We start from the raw sequence: 21,689 nt of genomic DNA on the forward strand, positions 1-21,689 counted from the left end.
CGCCCATAAATAAGATCTTAAAAAAAAAAAAAAGTGTTAATTTAGATCTTTCTCAGTAAGTTTCTCAAAGCAAAAAGGTGGTCAAAATTACTTTACTTTACGCAGTCTGCAGTGACTTTTCTCTACCACTAGATGGTACTATGAGCTTCAGAAATGAAGGGAATAAAAGGGAAGCCGGCTCCATTAATCACTGTTGGCCAAGCTCAACTATCCTGCCCCAGAGAATCCTATGCTTGTACTCATCAAAGCCTAACTCTTAACCCTTGGTTTACCATACACATCTGGTCACTACAATCTTAAAGAGAATCAAACACACTTGTTAAAATCTGAAGTAACGAAAGGTGGGCAAGCTTCCTCTTAACCTTTGAACAAGGTTTTTCAATTGAATTCTAGAACTAAATGAGAAAAAAAGGAAAACACTGTAAAGGTTTCTCAGTTGCACTTTATCACCTCTAAAATGTTCTGTTCTTTTTATTTATCCAATCTGTTTACCTTAAAGACAAGTTTTTGCTCAAGATTATATATTTAAACCAGCACTACACTAAAGTATTGGAACTAACCTGGAGTCCCAAAGTGGAGGATACAGCCACAATCTAAGATATCAAAAAGGGTCACAAACTTTAATATGCTAACACTGATAATTAGGTAAATCTTGACACAGGAAACCACTTCCTAAATCAACATGTTCAAACCATTCTAATTCTTCTTTCTATTTCAGTTTTTATTTATTTATTTGACAGAGAGAGAGAAAGAGAGATAGCGAGAGCAGAACACAAGCAGGGGGAGTGGGAGAGAGAGAAGCAGACTTCCCGGGGAGCAGGGAGCCCGATGCGGGACTCGATCCCAGGACCCTGGGATCATGACCTGAGCCGAAGGCAGATGCTTAACTGACTGAGCCACTCAGGCGCCCCTCAAACCATTCTAATTCTAAGCAACACGTTCTCAAAGGCTAGCAAAAACTAAAGATATCTAATTTAAATGGAAGGATAGAAGAATCTCAGATTAAATCTAAGCCTTTGTATATTGCTAGTAAAAGTATCAAAACCATCTGTTTGCAAAGGTGTGAAACAAGTCAGAATTCAATTTAAGAACTTTCCCATCCCTTTTAAAGACCAAGGACAACTTGGCTAACTACATATAAACACCCCTAACCTTGTTTTATATAAATTTAAGGGGAAACAAACTATAAAGTAATTTTAAAAGTTAATATATTTTAAAATTGATCACTTCTTATGAACATGTCTGTATTTTCAAAAAAGTACAATGTGAAAATTTAACAGGAAGCCATAAAAGGTATCAGTCTCTCTAGCTCATGTGACAGTAAAAAAGATCCCAATTATTAACTTTACAATCTACTAACACTTATATGAACACAGAAATCCAAAATCACTAGCATCCTTTTTTCCTAAAGATAAAATATATTCTCAACATACTCCTTACAAAAACTTCAGGGGTAAAAATTTTCTCAAAAATCCAGATCTTTTTCACTATGTAGTTTATCCTAACACTTTTCTTAATTCTTTGAAATGTATTCAATGTTGAGATACATCTTATGGCAAAAATTAGTATAGAATTCACTCAAATTTCTTCTTGATGTTGAAAAGTGGCTACATGACGTACCTTCAGAGTTATGTGCAGTTTTCTTGTGTTTTCGGCAATAAACCCTATAAAAAAAATGAAGAAATCAAAAATTATCAAGTAAACAAACTAAACTCGTTTTTGAAATTAAGAAAATGAGCAGTACACTTCACCCCATTCACAAGCTGGATTCCAAAAATCTTATTAAATGTCCTATGCCATTTCTCTAACCATTAAATTCCTTACCCCAAAACACCCTTTACAATGACGATGAAATGCTCTGAAATGGGAAAAAGTTTTACAAAAGCCTAAAGAAAGTATGACTGCTAAAAAAAACTTAAAGAGAAGTTAAATAATTACATGTAAATTCCTTGTGAAGGTTTCTCTCGTATTTGAGCTTTATCATGCAATGCACAGTGGTAGTGGTATGTCCTGTGACATGTTTTCACATCACAACCAATTGTTGCTCCAGGACAATGGCACAAAGAACACATCTACAGCAAAACAATAAAATAATTATTATTAGTGTGTGATTTTGCTAAGGCCGTGATGTCAGGTTAGAGGCATATCAATCTCTGTCAAGGAAAACAAATCGGTTATTGAAAAGTTTTGTAACTAATAATGCTACTTTTGTTTTCTCGCCTAGAAATAATCTGAATAAAATTCTACTGGGGTATTTTTTTCCCCCAGATTAAACACTGACAAAATTAATGGAATATTATTAATGTCTATTGTTTCACTGTGGTCAAGAGAAAATTTGAAATGCTGCAAATCAGGAATGTAAGCTGTATACAACTTAGACCTTTTCACAATCCAGATTTTCCTGGAAACGGGTAACTGTGGAAAATGTCTCATACCAGAAAAAAATTTTTCCTTCACATTTCCACTTAATGAAAATCAGAAAAAAACAAAACAAAACAAAAAACAAAAAAACCAAAACCTCACATACTATTGGGGAACTTGGTAAAATCAATTTCAAGTGAGGGAAGAAGGATAAAAAATTAAGTAGATTTTTAAATATCTCAAGCTCTAAAAATATTTTGTGATGTCAAGTTGATTATGAAAATATGCTCATCTATTTTAATTTAATCTGTTACTTACCTCTTGTATTATGAATTCAGGCAAATAGAAGAATGGACTCTAAACATATTTTAATGTAATTTACCTTCTGACTTTATTAGATAATTCCTATTGTTTAGCTTATGCTCTCAATTTAGGAAAAAGCTCTTTAAAAAAAAGCACATAACAATGACTGTTAGTGGTTTTGATTAACATATCATAGTATACGGTATTGAGTGGACTTTTAACAAGGCTATCCTCCTAAACTATAAATGCCATGCCAAAATAAATTCACTGTAAGGTAAATCTTAAAAACTGTTTCTTGGTTGCTAGATACCTCATTCGGAACCGTTCTCATTCCTCTATTAATTTTAACATAAAGAACACTTACCATCCTAACTTTTGGATTACTTGGCCCCTGAGCAATTTGGGTATACTGAGAAGCTAATATAAATTCCAATAAAATTCCTTACACTTCTCTAAACAAGTCAAACACTCAACCTCTCATTCAAACTGTCATTTAAGAAATACTCCTAAGTCAGAAACATTCTCAATACAGGTACATCCCAGAAAACATGAGGGCCAGTGCCCATTATTAATACTAGGGAAATACTCCATTTCCTTAAATACAGAAACCTCAAAGTATTACTGTAAAAAGAAATATTGTGCCAAATTATCAAGCAGGAAAAGCTGTTAAATACCTTTGGGTGGCTTGTAAATTCTTGAGAAGGTGCAGCATTCGTACTACAGCTTAATTATGAAGTTTTATCATTTTAGCAAATTATATCTTTCATCAAGAAACACAATTATAGAAATTTTGGAAAACACAAGGGCAAAAAAGGAAATTAAAAAAAACAACTCATGCTTACCAAGCAGAAATGCACTTACAGTGTGTTACAATGTTTACATGCAAGTATTTTTCTATGTAATTCTGCACATACTATTTTACAACCTGTTTTTATCTTAACAAGTTGAACATTACCCCACCTCTACTGCAAGTAGTTCATCTTGAAATTTCATCAAAAATGGGTTTGTGCAGATATATTTTGAAAAAAAATTTTTGAATTCAATTAGCAAGCAAAAATGAGAGGGGAGGGACTATTAAAAATACTGTACTTGGCTCAACACTGGCAAAAATACAGTGAGATGGGTCCTCTCATATCCTGCTGGAAATCACTATACTCTGGATAGCAGCTTGCCTTATTTATCAAAGAGCTTTTAAAAAAGTTCTTATTGGGGCGCCTGGGTGGCTCAGTTGTTAAGCATCTGCCTTCAGCTCAGGTCATGATCCCAGGGTCCTGGGATCGAGCCCTGCATCGGGCTCCCTGCTCAGCGGGAAGCCTGCTTCTCCCTCTCCCACTCACCCTGCTTGTGTTCCCTCTCTCACTGTGTCTCTCTCTGTCAAATAAATAAATAAAATCTTTAGAAAAAATAATTAAATAAATTAAAAAGTTATTTCCTGATCCACTAACTTTACTTCTATTAATCTAGTCTAAAAAAATGAGATTGAAATGATTTATATACATATCATCTTCATTGCAGAATTGTTTACAATAGTCCAAAATGTAAAACCACTCATGGGAGGGCGCCTGGGTGGCTCAGTTGGTTGAGCGACTGCCTTCGGCTCAGGTCATGATCCTGGAGTCCCAGGATCGAGTCCCACATTGGGCTCCCTGCTCGGCAGGGAGTCTGTTTCTCCCTCTGACCCTCTTCCCTCTCGTGCTATCTCTCATTCTCTCTATCTCAAATAAATAAATAAAATCTTTAAAAAAAAAAAAAAACCACTCATGGGAAACTGAAAAATCTTTGAATTATAGCACACCCATATTTAGAAATATTCTATAGCCACTCTCCAAAGAAAACTTAATGGCATGGGAAAATGTTTATGTATAATACTAAATGAAGAATAAAGCAGGATACAAAACTATGTTGATTATGATCAAAATTATGTTTATAAGTTCTTTGAAAATGGGGGGAAGCAGATACAGCAAGATGCTGAGGAGCTGTCACTAGGTGGTTGGTTTTCTTTACGATTTCCTGTATTTTCTGATTTTTCTACAATGAGCAAAAATACTTTCACATACAAAAAATTACTTTGGGGGGAATATACTAGCACATGCTTTTAATATCCATCTATCAGTTTATTGAGAATAAGAAGGAAACCAAATGTCCAAAATATATCAAAATTTGTCTTTGCTGCTTCTTAATTTAAATCTGCCCAAAGTATCTCGAGTTAACTACAGCAATTTAGGACAGATAAAATTTTTTAAGTGAGAAAAAGCTCATTCTCACTTTTGTCAGTTCCTCAAGGAAGAAGATATTCCAATAAACATGGTTTCAAAGAGTGGAAAATTCTTTTTAGGGTTAGCAGCAGGAATTTTTCTCAATTAGAATTTACTGGATCTACTTTAAGCAGCATTCATATAAAAGTCAAAATACCCACTTGTATATGAAATTCTGGCAAGATGCTAATAAAATAGCAGAAAGTACCCATAATAAAACTAAATATACAATTTAAACATGCTTATGGAATGGAAATGGAAAACGTAACTGTTATCTTGAAGTCTACTACACTATACACCCCAACTCCTAAATAATTCTTTTATCCCTGAACTCCTGTGGGACTTAAGATACAGTATTCATTTTGGCTCTTACCATTTTACTTCCTTGTACAGCTAACAGATTTTATCTATCAGTTGTTTCTAGACTTGAGTTTTTTGCAAGACTGACACTGTGCTTTACAAAGCAGTGCTCGATATATATGTTCACTTTAAGCTTACTGTTATTGAAGATTTTAATATCTTCCGGTATATTTTTTCTCATTCATATTTCTAATACCTACAGATTTAACATAATAATCTTCAAGCGTGTCTACAAATTTGAAGAGTCTGATCTAGAATTTGGAAAGGTAAAATTGAGAAGAACAATCCAGCTGAAGGGGCACAGAATGAAGAGAGGTGAGAATATTTGGGAGGAAAAGATTAGCCCTGTGAAATACAAGGTTGAGAATCAAGAGAGAAAAAGAAAAATTAGAGAAGCTGGAAAACCAGATAGGTGGCTGTACACTTTCCTTAAAAAAAAAAAAAAAGTTATGGGAAATAAAACAAAGATGGCCTCTCTTGAAAAAAGTAGAGTCCTAGGAAAATGGGATCCCCAACACAGCAAGACTGCAGTTGTTTGGACCCAAATAATGTCCTGTGTTTCTCTTTACATAGAACATCTGCCCTCAAATTTGTCATAGTCCCTACTGGGCTCCTAGCAGAGTGACTGTCAGCTGTCATTTAACATCAAGTTTGCACTACCCGTGACTCTTTCAAATGTGGGAAAATGAAAGTTAACCTGACAGGAACATGGTGAACTAACTGTGGACCTCTTCCCCCTGCAAAAATGTCTGTCCCACACAGCAAATATTCTGTTGAGGGCTAATTTCCTGCCCCTAACATAAGTATAAATGTCAACTGTCCGCTTATCCTGTTCATACCCTGATTTCAAGTTCTTTAAGTAGAGGTGAAAATTTGTTGATAATGATTTTTCTTTTATTTTTCCTCCTCTCTTCAGTTTGCTACCTAGTAGACCTAGTAAGCTTCAAAACTCAATCACCTCTTCTGAAATGGGGAGACTGGAAAAAAAAAAAAGGCCCCATCCTATTACAGATGTTTGCACGTCATCTTTATAGTATGGTTAGAAGCTATACTAACTTAAAAATTTTTTTTGCTAAGAGTTATATATATTTAGGATGTATGGCACAATATTTTAACATTAGTGAAATGCAACTTTGTATCCTTTAACCAACATCTACGCACCCTCCCTGCCTATCTGTGGTAACCACCATTCTAAAATCTGTGAAGCTATCCTATGTTAACGTTAAGCTGTACCTAACAAACTGAGTCTCAAGGGACTGACCCACAGATTTAAGAGGAACTAAGTCACACATAAGAGCCGACAAAGGGAACTGAAAGGACTATGACTTAGCTAAAGTCCTGTGGGAGCCAGAGGCTGGCACGTACCCGCTCTTCAGTCAACTGAACCAGGCCAGGGCTGAAAGTCAGTTTGTAAAAGGAAGAAGTCCTAAGGAATAAAAGGAGAAATACCGCTTTCTCAGTAGCTATGGGTAAAGCTCAGGGAAAACTCAGCCAAGGGCACAGATAGACACAAAGTAAAACTAAAATGAGATTCCCAACTTCTAGGATAGGCAGAAAGGGATGGCTTTTGGGGGAAAAGCCAGAGTCTGATGGCTAGACAGAGTCATAGGGAACCAAGGGACAAAGGGCTTGCTAAGACTTAGCTTTGCACAGCTTAACTACTGTGTATGGACCATGCTTATCAGTGACTGACCACCACTGTATAGATATAAATCCTCACAGCCAAGTAGTTACTACTCTCAAGACATCTGCTCCAAGAAAAGAGCTATAAACGTATGACAGTGCAAAAGAGGCTCCAAAATGAGGCCATATTCTTGAGTCTGTAGGCAAAGAAAACATGCCAAAAGCACTTGAGTTGGGAACAGGGTACCTAGGGTATCTGCACAGGAGACATGAGACAAAAATAAAGTGAGGGCAGTCCACCTTACACTGGTGTCTGTTGTTTTCAATAACAGATAACACTACCTCCAGTAAAAACCAGAATGCGGGACAAGGCAGTTGGGGTAAGTTTCCAGAGCTGCCTAAAAAAATGCTCCTAAACTCCAGGTTCATTGCTTTACTTATAGGACTCTCTCTCCTATCCAACATGGTTAGAAAGCTCAGAGTGACCTCTGAACTATCTGGTTAAGTGACAGCTGTCTGATTTACAGGTTAAAAATTCCTAAAAAGAGAGGTGCCTGGGTAGCTCAGACAGTTGAGCGACCAACCCTTGATGTCAGCCCAGGTCTTGATCTCAGGGTCCTGGGATCGAGCCCCACATCAGGCTCCACGCTCCGTGCAGAGTCTGCTTGAGATTCTCACCCTCTCCTTCTGCCCCTCCTCCTGCTCTCACTCACTCTCTGTCTCTCTCTAAAAACAAATAAATCTTTTTTAAAAACTCCTATGGGGTGCCTGGGTGGCTCAGGTGGTTAAGTGTCTGCCTTCGGCTCAGGTCACGATCTCATGGATCTCAGGATCCATCTCAGGATCGAACCCCATGTCGGGCTCCCTGATCCAGGAGGAGTCTGCTTCTCCCTCTCCCTCTGTGCACGCACGCTCGCTCTCTCTCTCTCAAATAAATACATAAAATCTTTAAAAAAAAAAAAATCCTAAAAATAGTACTGCATGGTAGGGTGGAACATGAACTCAGGACTGTTTCTGGTTTATGCTAGGGCTACAATTAAAAAAAATAGTTCAACATTTCGAAGAGGGTCTTATAAAAGCACAAATTTCACAATATATTAATAATAATAAACTTCATATAATAATTAGGTCTAAATGGAAAGCTAGTAAGCAAAAATGACATCTGAAAGCCATCAAAGTCATCAGAAAAGCACACATCTGATAGGTTAGGACCTTAAATTCCAAGTGTTTCTAAAAAACAGGGCCACTGAAAAGTACTTGTTTTTACTAGAGTAACAGACTAAATCTAAGCAGTTACTGAACAAATCAGTTCAGAAATCTTTTTAGAACTGGAGGGCCATGAACTAAGTAAGCCTATCAAGTTCTTCCTTAACCTAGTCCCCTGACCTTGCTCTGAATATCACATACTCCATACTCATACTTTATGAGTCATCACTGATGAGCAATTTAAATTCTCTTATTGTAGCTTTTGAAGGTTTTTTTTTTTTTTCACCTGAAAACATTCAGAGTTTTTCTGAGTTCAGATCGAAAGGTTCAGGCTGTTCTCAGGTGTAGGTGTCTCAGGCTGAGGGTACTGTAAACTCTAAACATGCTGCCTGCTATTCTTAATCAGTGAAGAACGTCAAATACACATCCATGCTCAAGTCAGAACCAAGACATACCCCCAAACCAGACGTAGATTATTTTACATTACTGGTTTGGGTTCTCCTCCATTAGCACAAATAAATGAGAACTAGTTATATAATGACATAAATTTACATTATTCCCAATTACAAAGAAGTATTTAATGAAGGCAAAGGAAAAAAATTAACTTATTCAGTAATAGTCAAAGACCTGATTTTCTCCATCATTGGGATTGAAGTTTCTCTTTCACCTTACATTCATTCTCCTTAATCACTTCCAAAGTAAAGCAAAATTCATTTTAATATAAATGACAGGTAAAATATTTGCACACATTAAAATTAATCTGCATGCCATAATCTGAGCCTTATAAAAAAATACACATATAAAGGAATACACTCATGATGGATTTACACTTAGTTACACAGATGACAATGCGGCCAGTGAACAAATCTGCAGGAAGAATTTACCTGTTTTTCCACAAAAATACCCTAAGGCAGGGTCCTGCAAGTCCAATCCAGCCCAACAACCATTTCTGAAAATAAAGTTTTATTGGAACACAGACATTCTCATTTCTTTGTGTATATTGTCTGTGACTGCAACTGAGACAATATAGCTGGCAAATCCTTAAATATTTATAATCTGGCCCTGGACACAAAGTTTGCCAACCCCTCTCCTAAGGCAATGGTCCATAACCAAGAGTGTTCATCAAAAATCATTGGGGGGCGGGAGCGCGGGTGCCTGGGTGGCTCAGTCGGTTAAGCATCTGCCTTCAGCTCAGGTCATGATCCCAGGGTCCTGGGATTGAGCCCCTGTGTTGTCAAGCTCCCTGCACAGCAGGGAGTCTGCTTCTCCCTCTCCCTCTGCCCCTCCCCCCACACTGGTGCGCACTCTCTCTCTCTCTCTCTCTCTCTCTCTCGCTAATAAAATCTTTTATTTATTTATTTATTTGACAGAGAGAGACCAGAGAGAGAGGGAACACAAGCAGGGGGAGGGGGAGAGGGAGAAGCAGGCTCGATGTGGGGCTCGATCCCAGGGCCCTGGGATCATGACCTGAGCCGAAGGCAGATGCTTAACGACTGAGCCACCCAGGCGCCCCTCAAATAAAATCTTTTAAAAAAATTATTTGGGAACCTTTTTCAAAAGATACACGCCTGCAATCCCCTGCTCACCCCCCTTCAGATTTCATAGTTGGGTAAGGACCACTGCTCTAAGGATTTAGCAGCACCACTGACCGATCACCTGGTATCTTCTGCTTCTCTGTATGCAGTGAACAGTCGTAGCATCCTATGCACTGCGGGCACTCCGTTTTGTCCTTACTGAATGCTAAATGAGCCATTCACTCTACTTTAAATAGCACTGGCATTTAATACTTACCTAGTATTTTTGCCCACTTCCTCCTCCTTGAAACTCTCCCCGCTCTGACTTCTACGACATCACTTTCCCACTGGAACACATTTCAAACGTCACTTTCTATGAAGCCTTCTGACTTCCCCAACAGAATTACTGATGCTCCTCTATCCCAGCTCTCCGGTGGCATTCTCTACATATTCCTAAGGCTAAACTGTATGTATTCACAGTGGCACCGCCACCGAGGTGTCTCGCCTTGTGCTTGGTACAAAGTAGGCACTAAATTAAATACCTGATAAATGGACAGAGAGATGAATTCTAGATTCTAGGGCGAGGGCTTGACAAATACCATGCCCAGGGAAACAACAAAAATAACATCACACTGGGCCAGGGAATGTTGAAGAAACATGCAAACCCTCCTGGGTGAGGCATACATAGCTCTCCACCATTCTGAACAAATAACCAACTGGATTTTTCCCACTAGATTTCTCTCCTTCCTTTTCAAACTGCTAGAGCTGCAAACCACACTAGAGCACTGATTAACCAAAAAAGAGGAATTTTATGCTCTACCATTACTTCCCTGGCCAATCTACACCTAGCCCGTTATTAAGGTTTCACACTATTATCCAACTGAAGCTCTTCTCCAACAATCCAACAATTAATGAGTGCCCACCTATTGATTAGAATGCTATTGAGCACAAATGAGACATCAAGTACTGTGCTAAGTGTCTTCCATGCATTATCCCCACTTAATCCTATGCTAGGCCAAGAGAAGAGTCTCTACCTTCCCAGAGACCAGGATATAGTGGGGAAGAAAGCTTGCACACATGTAACAAATACAACGCATATCATGTTAAACTCTATGACAGAGGTGAAGTTTGAGCTGAACTCAAAAACAGAACTGAGAGGCAGCTAAGAAACAGCTAGGATGAATAATGTCAGTATGTGCACAGCAGTGGGGACAAACAGAGGATGTTTGGGAAACCAAAAGGAGACAGAATGAGATCAAGAATGGAAAAGGTGAGTTATGACTTCTGAAGGACAGGCTGAGGCCTCTAGGTATGATTTTGTATACACGAAGGCATCAGTGTGAGTTCGAAATCAGGGAAGTAGAGATCCAGTAATTAGCAGCAGTATGCTGGAAGGATGGGCAAAGGAAGACTGGGTACAGGGTAACATTATGAAAGAAAAGTCAGCAGAGACATCCCAAAGGAGAACCAATGTGACAGATGTGTAAGAAGAGCTGAAGGTAACGGATTCAGAAAGAGAATCAGGGTTCCAGGCAGGGAAGATGATGAAAAATGATTTAGACAGGCTGAGTTTTAAGATGCCCTTGCAGGACATTTATGTACAGCAGACAAATATGCTGCCATGATTATATTTCATTCTCCACAGTGACTACTGTATATCCCTTTTCTCCTGAAAACTGCTTTGCCCGTCCCCATCCCCTCCTATCCAAGATGAAGTTCCTGCCTAAGGTTTAAAGACCTTAGCATTATCCCACCTTAACTTGAATCCATTACTGCCGGTCTCAATGACCCATTCTGGTAGTTAACCTATTTCCTGGACTCATTCCCCCCTCCCTTTTTTAAACACTGCCATTTCTAGGAAGCAGTCTTACTTACCTAAATAGGCAAGGCTCCTCCCACACAGAAAAAGGTGTACCTATGAATTGTCATATATGCAGATTCATGGCATACCCAATATTTAGATCATAAACTCTCAAAATCAGATACCCCATTTCTCTAGGGTGCCAAGCACTCCATTGGAACCATGTAAAACTGGTCTTTCCATTTTTAGAGGCCACAAAAAATATCTTGAGGGTAACAAAGAATCAGAATACTCTTAGCTAGTACGTATATAAGATTTTTGTCCTAAAAACTAACAATGCTATTAAGACATATTAAAAGGAGTCTGATTTAAATCCAGTAGTATTTCCATATTTTTCAAAAAACTACTAAGCTCTAATAATTGTATTTTTTAAAATCTGATTTCGGGTTGGGTAGCTTAAAAGGCAGTCTAGTATAAGCTGGGGTGATCAAGAGTTCTAGCTGTGGAGTTCACTGTCCCTAAAGTCAAATGGCAACTCAGCCACTTAGTAGTAATAGGACCTTAGGCAGGTTACTTCTCCGGGCCTCAGCTTCCTCATCCATAAAGGGAGAAATAATACCTCCCATCTCACATTATGATTGTCAGGATTATAAAGAATCATGTATTTAAAGTACTTTGCCCACATATTAAGTGTTCAATAAATGTTAGCTATTTCTACTAGTGGAAAAAGAAAACAGGAAAAATGTTCAGAGGCTTTCTTTAAACGTGTAAAAATGTAGTTTGAAAAGGGGAAAGTTTAGGAGTGACCTGCGGATACTCATCAAGTATATGAAAGATTTTCCAGTTTTAATAAAGAAAAAACCCAAATACTTCCTTTAATGGAAGGAGAGAGACCTAGAATAAACAGCTTAAATTAAGTGAGATAATTAAGTTATAAAGAAGGATGAATTTCTCAATTCTGAAGAGTGTCATATAATTATGGTCATGATTCAAGTTGCTTGGGTCTTCACAACCTCTGGATATAATTAAGAATAGCATAAATAAGATATATTTAAGAATAGCAGAGATGTGGGTGCCTGGGTGGCTCAGTTGGTTAAGCGACTGCCTTCGGCTCAGGTCATGATCCTGGAGTCCCGGGATCGAGTCCCGCATCGGGCTCCCCGCTCGGCGGGGAGTCTGCTTCTCCCTCTGACCCTCTTCCTTCTCGTGCTCCGTATCTCTCATTCTCTCTCTCTCTCAAATAAATAAATAAAATCTTTAAAAAAAAAAAAAAGAATAGCAGAGATGAAAATCTTATGTTGGATGGCTTGGAGGCAATCTTGCATAGGGCTTGAGGAAGGTGAACTAAATGGCCTTCTGAACTCCTGTTCTCAGTGATACATCTGACACAGTTACCAATTCCAACGGTAACTATCCGATGTACATATTCTTAATGATTTCACCACCTAGCTTCAACCAGAAAGAGTATGTTCTTCAAATGTACTCCTCCCAAGTATCTCCTTAAAGAAAATGAAAACGGGGACGATGATTCATATAATTTTACTTGGAAATTTGCATTTCTTGGCTAGATGGCTGGAGAATTAAGAGTAGATGGTACAGATGTGGTGTCTCCATATGGCTGCAAAAGGAACTAGAAACCATTCTGGAAAAATATATATCTGTCCTAACTGCAAAAACAAAGACTCAAATGATAAAATCCTTAGTATTCTGGCAAATTCTTCCTGGTCCATCTTGGTGCCAAAAGGTAATGCAAAAGAGACGAATTTGCTCCTACAGAATAGCTTTCCTCCCCTGATCTTTGTGACTGACATGAAAACCTTGGAAAACTGCCTGTGGCAGTAAGAACACAGAAACCACATACCTGTACCTCCTGTTCTGTGACCTCCCACTCTCTCAAGACTCTGACCCATCTGGTCACCTAAACACTTTCACTGCAAGCCCCAGACTCTTTCCTCTTTACTTTTCTTTCAGGAGAGTGAACACCTATCTTAAGCCAACACCAGGTATAGGCCGGAACCTGACTTGAAAGCACCCAGGGACCAGCACTCCTGTTTATTTTCAACAGGTATTCATGACCTATTTTTCACCTAGAAATCAAAGTTAAATATATGAATGCTACTCTAGCCCTATCCCCTCTGTAACTTATTTAAATTCTGACAGCTGGGAGAAGGAAAAGAAGCAAAACTATGTACTAGGCTCAAGAGTTCCCTCCTTTTGACCCTATTCCTTACTACTAGATGCCCACAGCCTCAAAATAGCTTTTTAAACACCTTTCCTAAGGTAACTCTATCTTTCATAGAACTGTTTAGCCACGGAACATCGCTGTGTAGTAAGCAGTGATACAGCATTAGCTGTTTACCATTGGCGAAAAGACAAATAAGTTAACGACCTGTCTAAAGTTACATAATGTGTCAGTGGCGGAGTTATTTAAAAACAAACAAAGAAACAAACAAACAAACAAAAAACAAGCCTCATGACTTTCCCAGCCAGCATGCTTTTCACTAGCCTACAATGCCATTAGCAGGATATTATTATTTATAAACACTAACTACAATGGGTGCTATCATTTATCAAGTCCTAACCAGGTGCTAGGCACCATGCTAAGTCCTGTATAGTCTCTCTTTTAATTCTCACAATATCCCTGTGAGACAAGTCCTGTCACTATCTCCTTTTAGCAGGTGAGGGAAACATAGCACAGAGAAGTAGATAACTTGCCCAGGGTCATCCAGCTAGTTAGTGACAGAGCTAGGATTCACATCCAAGTCTGTTACTATAGCTTGTGGTCTGCACCTCCAGTGTTCTTCTACTCCCTCGATCAAGGGACAAATTTAATTCTTTATAACTCACTACACTTGGGAAAAAATTAACTCCCTGCACCATACCATTAAAAATTAATCAAAACAATTTATATTAGTGAAACCTGTACAAAGTTCTGGTGCTCTCCTCACAAACAAGTCCAAATAAATGAAATCTCCACTGGATTTAGCAATGCTGCCAGATGTACACTGCTGCTTCATGTAAAACTAGGCCTTGGATTTGTTAATAATAAGTAACATTAGAGACCAAAACAGCTCCTGTTCGGACCAGAGCAGCCATGCCAAGTGACAAAAATGCTAACAAGTCAGGATGTAGAAGCATTTTCCAGGCATATTCATAATGCCAAGGAATAAACAATGGGGTAATAAGGTTTACAGTACAACCACTTTCAGGTAAATAGTATTCTTTCTTTACATCTGAATTTGTTTTTAAGGACTAAGAAATAAAAACATACTGCTCTGTTTCTCAAAAATCAGCAAGCCATAATAAAAACATGAAGAAATCTGAAACCACCAAATAAAAAATCACACTAAAAAAAAAATGAAGCATTCTATTACTACTACAGTTTTGGGGGTGGGGGAAGATAAATACTTTCAGTTAAGGTCTCACTGCCACAAAAACTGTCTGACCTCTGAATTCCCATTTGTGCCAATACTGATCCTAGGATTTTAGACTATTTATCCTAAAGCAAGTTTCAAATCCTTGAACTTCTTCATATTGCTTTTTTTTTTCCTACTACTATAAGACTAACAACTTCTAAAAAATAGATTATTCCTGGTCATCGAAATGATAGTTCCTAGTTCTGCTCCTTAGATTCTTTGTGAAATATGAGATTATCCGGTGCCTAAGAACACAGACTGATGTTCTGCTCAACCCATCTTTAAAATAAGGGAGCACTTAATAGTGAAGCTACTGATGGCACATTTGCAGATATAATTTCAGTAAAGGGTTCAAAGGAGAAAAATAATAACCAAACGAACAGAAGTTGTTTCAATGTAAACCATAATGGATCATAAATACCAACTGAGATGATGTTATTTTCCAAAAGAGCAACATAGTATCCTGCCAACCTGGTTGCTAGAAGAAGACAATTACAGGATCATTCAGTGTGGCAGAGCTTCACACAAACAGTAAAAGCCATCAAAGTAATACTAAGTTATAAATGCTGGGTTATATAGCTGAACCACAGTCAAATACTGCAAGTGCTAACATTTTCCTGCTGAAAGGGTACGGTCATCTTCATTTATGATGACCACAATAACTTTATAATGGAAGATGAAAAGACATCTGAATTATGAAAATTCACCTAATGAAGACTTCAACACATGATACATTCAAATTAAGCAAACTGCTTGTTTTCTCAGTCAACACAGCCTCCAAGAAGATTTTGATTCTTTTTGAAAAGGAAAAAAAAAAAGTGAATAAATATAAATATTGATTCACTCCTTTTTTGTTGAGTGGTAAATAAGTTAAGTCCAACCTTGGAATTTCTGATTCGGGGGGGCAGAGGGGGGAAGACTGCAATTTAAAGTCATAATGTTAATAATGCAATACACTGTAAACTAAGCAATTTCCTCCTTAATGAGCTTAAAATAAGTTTTATTCTCAAGAGGCAGAAATACCAACTTACCAGCTTCGTGCCTCTTTTAATTTCCTTTTGGACATCTTCAATAGAAAATCCACCAAGACTTTCGTTATCAGAGTGTGATGATACCAAAGCAGATGAAAAGAGCTATAAATTACATTTAAAAGAAATTAAGGTTCATATTTAAAGAAATTGCAGTGAAACAGTGAATAAGATGTTAACTTTACAAGGAAACTTTCTAGTAAAAATGGCATAGCATTAGTGAGAAACCATCCGTTTAAAATTTTAACTGACTTTTTTCGTATTTGGGAATATTCATTGTCAGGACTCTCAGGGTTTCAGGTGTCTCGGTTGCCGGCCTATACTTACCATGCACTTATGGTGTGCTGCCACCTTCTGGTTTTCAGATATAAGCAACTGTCCACATTCCTTGTCTCTATTTGACTTACAAAAGCCACATTTGCGCTGTCTTGTAGGCCCCTTTTTCTGTTCAACTGAGCTTGACATGATTTTTAAATTGCTTTTAGAATGCCACTTTAAGCCTCAAGAAATGCTACAGAGAATAAGAAGGGCAACAAAATGGTTAATTTCACTTTAATACCCGTTTGCAGTCATGTAAGTTGTTTAATATTTAACCTAAGTTTTAATGTATGCATTTTAAAATGGCTATTTAGTATAGACAAATTAATACTAAAACCTACAATGCCTCTGTAATGAAAAAAAGAACATATGCATAAAGACAAGGTAATGAAATAATTCAGGAAAATCAAACTGCTCCCAAATTAGGGGATATGTGAAATAATTAAAACAATTTCTGTGTGATCAATAAAAAAATGTACAATGTGTGATACTAAAAACAACCATCTGCTGACATAATTAATATAAAACATTTTTCATGTATAGCTAGATGCCTCTTCAAGGAGACCAAGAATTATGTATCTAAGAGCAGAGCAGAAACTTCTCAGAGAAGGACACAATATCCAGAGTGAACAGAATTCTAACATTGCACAATTCCTTAAAGTTCACATATTGATAAACCAACAAAAGACAAATGAATGCACTTAACCATGATTCTGGAACATTTATTTTTTAAAAATCTGAATTATTTTTAAGTTTAAAAAAATCATGTATACATCTTTAACAAATTTTTGCTATTGTATTCCTTTTCAGAGTAAAGAAAAATTAAACTTGTAACAGTCTATTCAAAAAAAAGCATGCTTTAGGAATCAATTATTTATTTTAAAAAACTATATTATCTGACTCTGAGGCTTACTCCAGAAGCCTGCTTATCAAATTAAAGTTACAAACGGACAGTGGTGTTCTAAATGTAGTAACTTCCACATTAAATTAGCAATATTATATAAAAGGAAGGAAAATTTTTCTGAATGACCCTTAAATCTAGTCAAATTATAGGTAGCGGAATCAAACAAAAAAAGGGAAGAAAAGCTTTAACATAGAAGGTTTCAGATTTAGATCATCAATCTCAACATGGATTCTTAAGAATCTGAACAAGTGTAAAATCGGTGATGTGACTTGTGTAGTTTTCCCAAACTAAGCAGTTCAGGATCCAGGTTGCTACAACACACATCACAATCAATAACATCTCCAATTTTTGTCTTAAAATTTACTGAAATTCTTCCCGTTTTTCTATATACTTGAATATTTTCATGATACTGTGTTGAAAACTGGACTCACTAACACTACATTGTAGCTTTCTGAGAAGCACTTGCTCCCCAACAAGAACAGTAGCAGCTGGATGCCAGCAAGGTGGTAGCTGCAAACCATTCAGGGTTTTACAATATAAAAATGCAGACACGGAATTAAAATTTAAGGTGAAGCCACAAAGAAACAGGTCTTTTTAGCAATTTATACCTAGGGTTGTTTTTGTTCTGCTTTATTTTGTTTTCTAAAAACAAAACTTCAAAGGCCTTGGCAGTCTCTGCGTTGATGGGTTTAACAAACTCTTAATGCTATCTACAATTTTAAATACCTCAGCCTTTCAAATGGCATCGGATACTTTGCAACAGTACTGTATTCATAGCACTGGCTATAAACCATGAAACTGATTGAAAACAGGCAGCAAATACTTTTAGGATTAAAGAAAAAAAGGACATAACAGAAACAAAAGAAACAAAAGGGGAAGTGTGTTTGCATTTGTACAGGCAAATATGTGTTCAGTTGCTTTATCAAGAATATAGCTGCCAAAATCTTTAAAATTAACCATGCAAAACACCAAAATTCACAAATAGCGCCAAAATTTGCTATGTGAGTTCTAAATTAGCTTTCTTTACTACTATGCAATGAATAGTAGGCACTCTGAAACCACTGTAATGTATTCAGCATTTCTCCCGGTCATCCTTGGCCAGTTGAAAGGATGGCACATTGTGAACCTTATCTGTACAGACATCTATAATGTCTAATTTCTGTACAATCCTAGCCTACGCTATAAAACCGGTTTAAGATCTGAAAAAAGTCCTAGAGTAGAAAAGCACTTTTTATTCTTGAAATTAATCCTGAAAATGGTGTCCCTCAAATTCTATCCGTATTGAACTCTGCCTCTTTGAATTTATAAACAGGTACATTTCTCCTCCTAATTTTGAGAATTTCTTTTTCCAGATATCAAAGACCCAAAAATCTGAGAAAAAAAGGTACGCTTTATTTTGCATTCAAAAATATTCTAGTGTCTTAATCAGTTTAAATTGGTAAAGCAAACAGAAACACAAAAAAAGTGCACCAAACCAATTAAAAACTTTCCCCAATGTACAATGACTAAATGGATTTTTCCACCAAAATTCAAATAATGCATCTGTGCATATCTCGCTAATTTTTTACAGCCTTCTAGTAAAACATGAAGTGGGGAACATCATGGAAACAATGACTCCTAACAAAAATGTCTTTATCATAAAAATACAGATTTTTATCTAATGCTGTCTCATTTGTGGTCTCTAGTTAGGGAGAATAAGGGCATTCCAAGGACCAATATTAAGGGATTCATAATGATCCACACAGCTCTATGCCCTTTTAATTTCAGTATAAAAGGTTTTTCAGCGCATGCAGAGATCAAACTTTGATGCTTTCGCCCAACAATGAAACCTTTTCCTTAAAAGAAACAGAACATTATGGATAATGTTATAAAGCAGAAATAAAAAAGCAAAGGCATCGGCGTGAAAAACATCATTTAAATGTCTGGCAAAATATAAAAGCTCGATTAGTTAGGCTGAAACAATCAATGCGTTCCTGATTTTACAAGATGCTGTAAAGCACCAAGGTAGAAATAACCTGAAACATCAAGGAGAGCATTCAAGAACCCAGTCGAGAGCTCATTCAATGTTGGTATCTGAAAGACCATTTTCACAGAAAAACAAACCAAAACAAAACAAAAACTGCAGTTCCGGAAGATCAAACAATTCCGCACGCAATCAAGCTGAAATATACAGTTCAGAATATATAAACGTGATCCCTAAAGAAGCAGTATTTCTGTCAGGAAAGTTACAGCGGAGAGAAATAAACGAATAAGAGATGAACCGGAAGGGCACCTGAATTTGGTTGCACGATATTATTACATGCTTCGCACTGCTTTTTGCGGTTATTCAAAAGGAAACTGAAGGAATTTTCCAGTTGCTTCAAACCCAAGGGTAAGAAAGAATTTGAACTGTATGAATAAGACCTGATATTAAGTAGTAAGCCGATGAAAAGAAAAGGTTTTTCAAAAAGAAAGGATTTTTCAACTTCCACGCAGGATATCGAAACGAACAAATTTCAAAAGAATGCCGTGCTGTTCGTCCATATAATAAAGGATGGTACACATAACGTACCGGATCCTCTCCCCGTTATTTATTCCTCAATACACACTAGACTCCAAGACCTCCCTCTAATCAAGCGCTGGATAAACTCGCAAAACTATCTTCCTCTAAAACACTTTAGCAGGTCCTTTCGGTCGGCAAGTCAGGGTCCCCTAATCGTCCTTTTCCAATCCTCCCGAATCCAGGAAGCTATCCCACCACTTTCTTTAACCCTCCTTCCCCAGGAGTTCGCCCTCAAACAGTCTTCGTTTCAGATCTCAGTTTCGCCCCTAATTCCCCCCACCCCAGAGTTCCGTAAAGCTAACCCTCTTGCCATCCTAACCATTCTTCCTCTTACGCTTCCCAAACTGGGAGTCTCCCTCCTTCCCAAATATGTCCTAAGCGATGGCAAAGACTAAAAATCCCCAGTATTTTTTCCTCCCTAAATGCTGCGCCCCCTCCCCCGAAGTCTAGGCTTAAGCCTAGCCTCTCCCTTAGCTCCTCCAAAACACTTTTCTCAGCAGCCTCTCTGCCAAGCGCCTTCAACGAGCGGCGCTTCTGGGGTCCTTGACAATAAAGCGAGACCACCAAGAGTCCCCCTTAACAACGGGCAGGGGCGGCGGCCTGGCCATCGCCATCCTCCTTGTCTTCTCCCGCCGGGCAGAGAATGGGGGGCCCCAAGCTACCGTGGGGACTCACCGGCGGGGCCCAGAGGCGAACGGCAGCGGAGAAGCGCCAATGAGGGAAAAGAGAAAGAAGTCGGTGTCGGTTCTCCGGCAGCGCCTGGGAGCGGGGCTCTGTCGCCGGAGGTTGTTTCCTTTCATTCGAGGAGAGACGGGCTCGCGGAGCGCCCTTACGTCGCCCCCCTCGCACGCAACGACTCAACACAGCGTTAATACGTCTCGAGCGCGCCGCGGGCCCCGATTGGCTGCACGGCCGGGCAACTGAAGCCGCAGAGCCACGGCGCATGTGCGAAGGCCACCCCCAGTACGGATCGGGGCGGCAGGCTCCGCCTCCTGCTCGCGCGCGTACCTTCTATTCTCCCGTCCGCCGCTCAGCCAAGTGTTTGGGGGCCGGATCCGAGGAGATAGAGAAAGAGATTCAAAGATATCGCTGTGGCTCGGGCGGAGAAGGGGCAGGGTTGGGACTAGAAATCACTGGACAGGGGCCCTGGGTAGCCAGTTTTCAATAGTGATTCAAGTGGGTAGGCCTGATCCCTTGCACTTGTTCACCGAGGCCTTTTCACATCCATTATTTCATTGTACTCTCGTGGCATCCCTTTGAGGTCCTCCGTTCTCTCATTTTACTGCCAGGAAAGACTGAGAAGCTCGTAGTGGAGTCAGTCGGCCTGGATTTCAATCCTCGGGCAAATCATTTTCATCCCCGTACCTGAAAAAAATTTTTTGTCTTTAAGATGGGGATTAAAAATAGGATCTCACGGGTTTATTGTGAAGAAGAAATGAGATAATGCAAGTTAAGCGTGTATGAGCGTCCCTGGCATATAACAGGCCCTCTATACATGCGGAGATTATCATAATCAGAAAAAGATAAGTGCTTTTCTTTGTAACTCAACACAGGTAAACGCGACAGCTAATCGAGCGCTTTCCTCTTTGATGTATGGAGCCTGACTGCTTGGGTTTGAATCCCAGCTCCCCCACTTCTAGCTCTGTGACCTTGAGCACGTTGCATTACCTCTCCTCAGTCCCTCAGTTCCAGCACGTCCAAAATGGAGATCACAATGGTATCCATCTCATAGAGCTGCTAAGAGAACTGAGTTAATACATGTAAATCACATAGAATAACACTCGGGCACACAGTATGCCCTGTGTAAGGGTCAGCCTTTGTTATTTTCAACTACGCTCACACACTAAAAGCCAGTGGTTTAAAAAATAAATAAATAAAAGCCTTAACAAACTAATGAAAATTTAAAGATGCCCTCTATGTAGCTATTTTTCCTGTAAAAGCCCCCCCCCCCCCCCCCGCCGGTGGATTTCCGTTGTTGCGATCCAATGCTGTTACTACACTGTTTCATCATTCTTTTTATTTTTCCCTGCAATGTCAACCTTAAATTGTAATCCTAGA

The 21,689-nt window shown here is 38.5% G+C and overlaps 1 protein-coding gene across 4 annotated transcripts in view; it reads right to left on the minus strand.

Moving 5' to 3' along the window:
• The window catches only part of PHF6 (PHD finger protein 6), a 47,056-nt gene extending 26,563 nt beyond the window's left edge, over window positions 1-20,493 (minus strand). For 2 of the 4 annotated variants that reach the window (XM_027608891.2, XM_027608894.2), the window contains exons 1-5: window positions 20,307-20,483; window positions 16,195-16,378; window positions 15,871-15,972; window positions 1,939-2,072; window positions 1,621-1,664 (exon numbers count right to left, since the gene is read on the minus strand). In XM_027608891.2, coding sequence (XP_027464692.1) covers window positions 1,621-1,664; window positions 1,939-2,072; window positions 15,871-15,972; window positions 16,195-16,332 — 418 coding nt within the window. In that variant the 5' untranslated portion in view covers window positions 16,333-16,378; window positions 20,307-20,483. Of the gene's footprint in view, window positions 1-1,620; window positions 1,665-1,938; window positions 2,073-15,870; window positions 15,973-16,194; window positions 16,379-20,306 lie in introns of all 4 variants that reach the window. The other 2 variants (XM_027608892.2, XM_027608893.2) reach the window with 2 other exon arrangements.
• Between the last annotated feature and the right edge of the window lie 1,196 nt (window positions 20,494-21,689).

This window comes from Zalophus californianus, chromosome X (genome assembly GCF_009762305.2).
Source record: "Zalophus californianus isolate mZalCal1 chromosome X, mZalCal1.pri.v2, whole genome shotgun sequence".
Lineage (NCBI taxonomy): Eukaryota > Metazoa > Chordata > Mammalia > Carnivora > Otariidae > Zalophus > Zalophus californianus.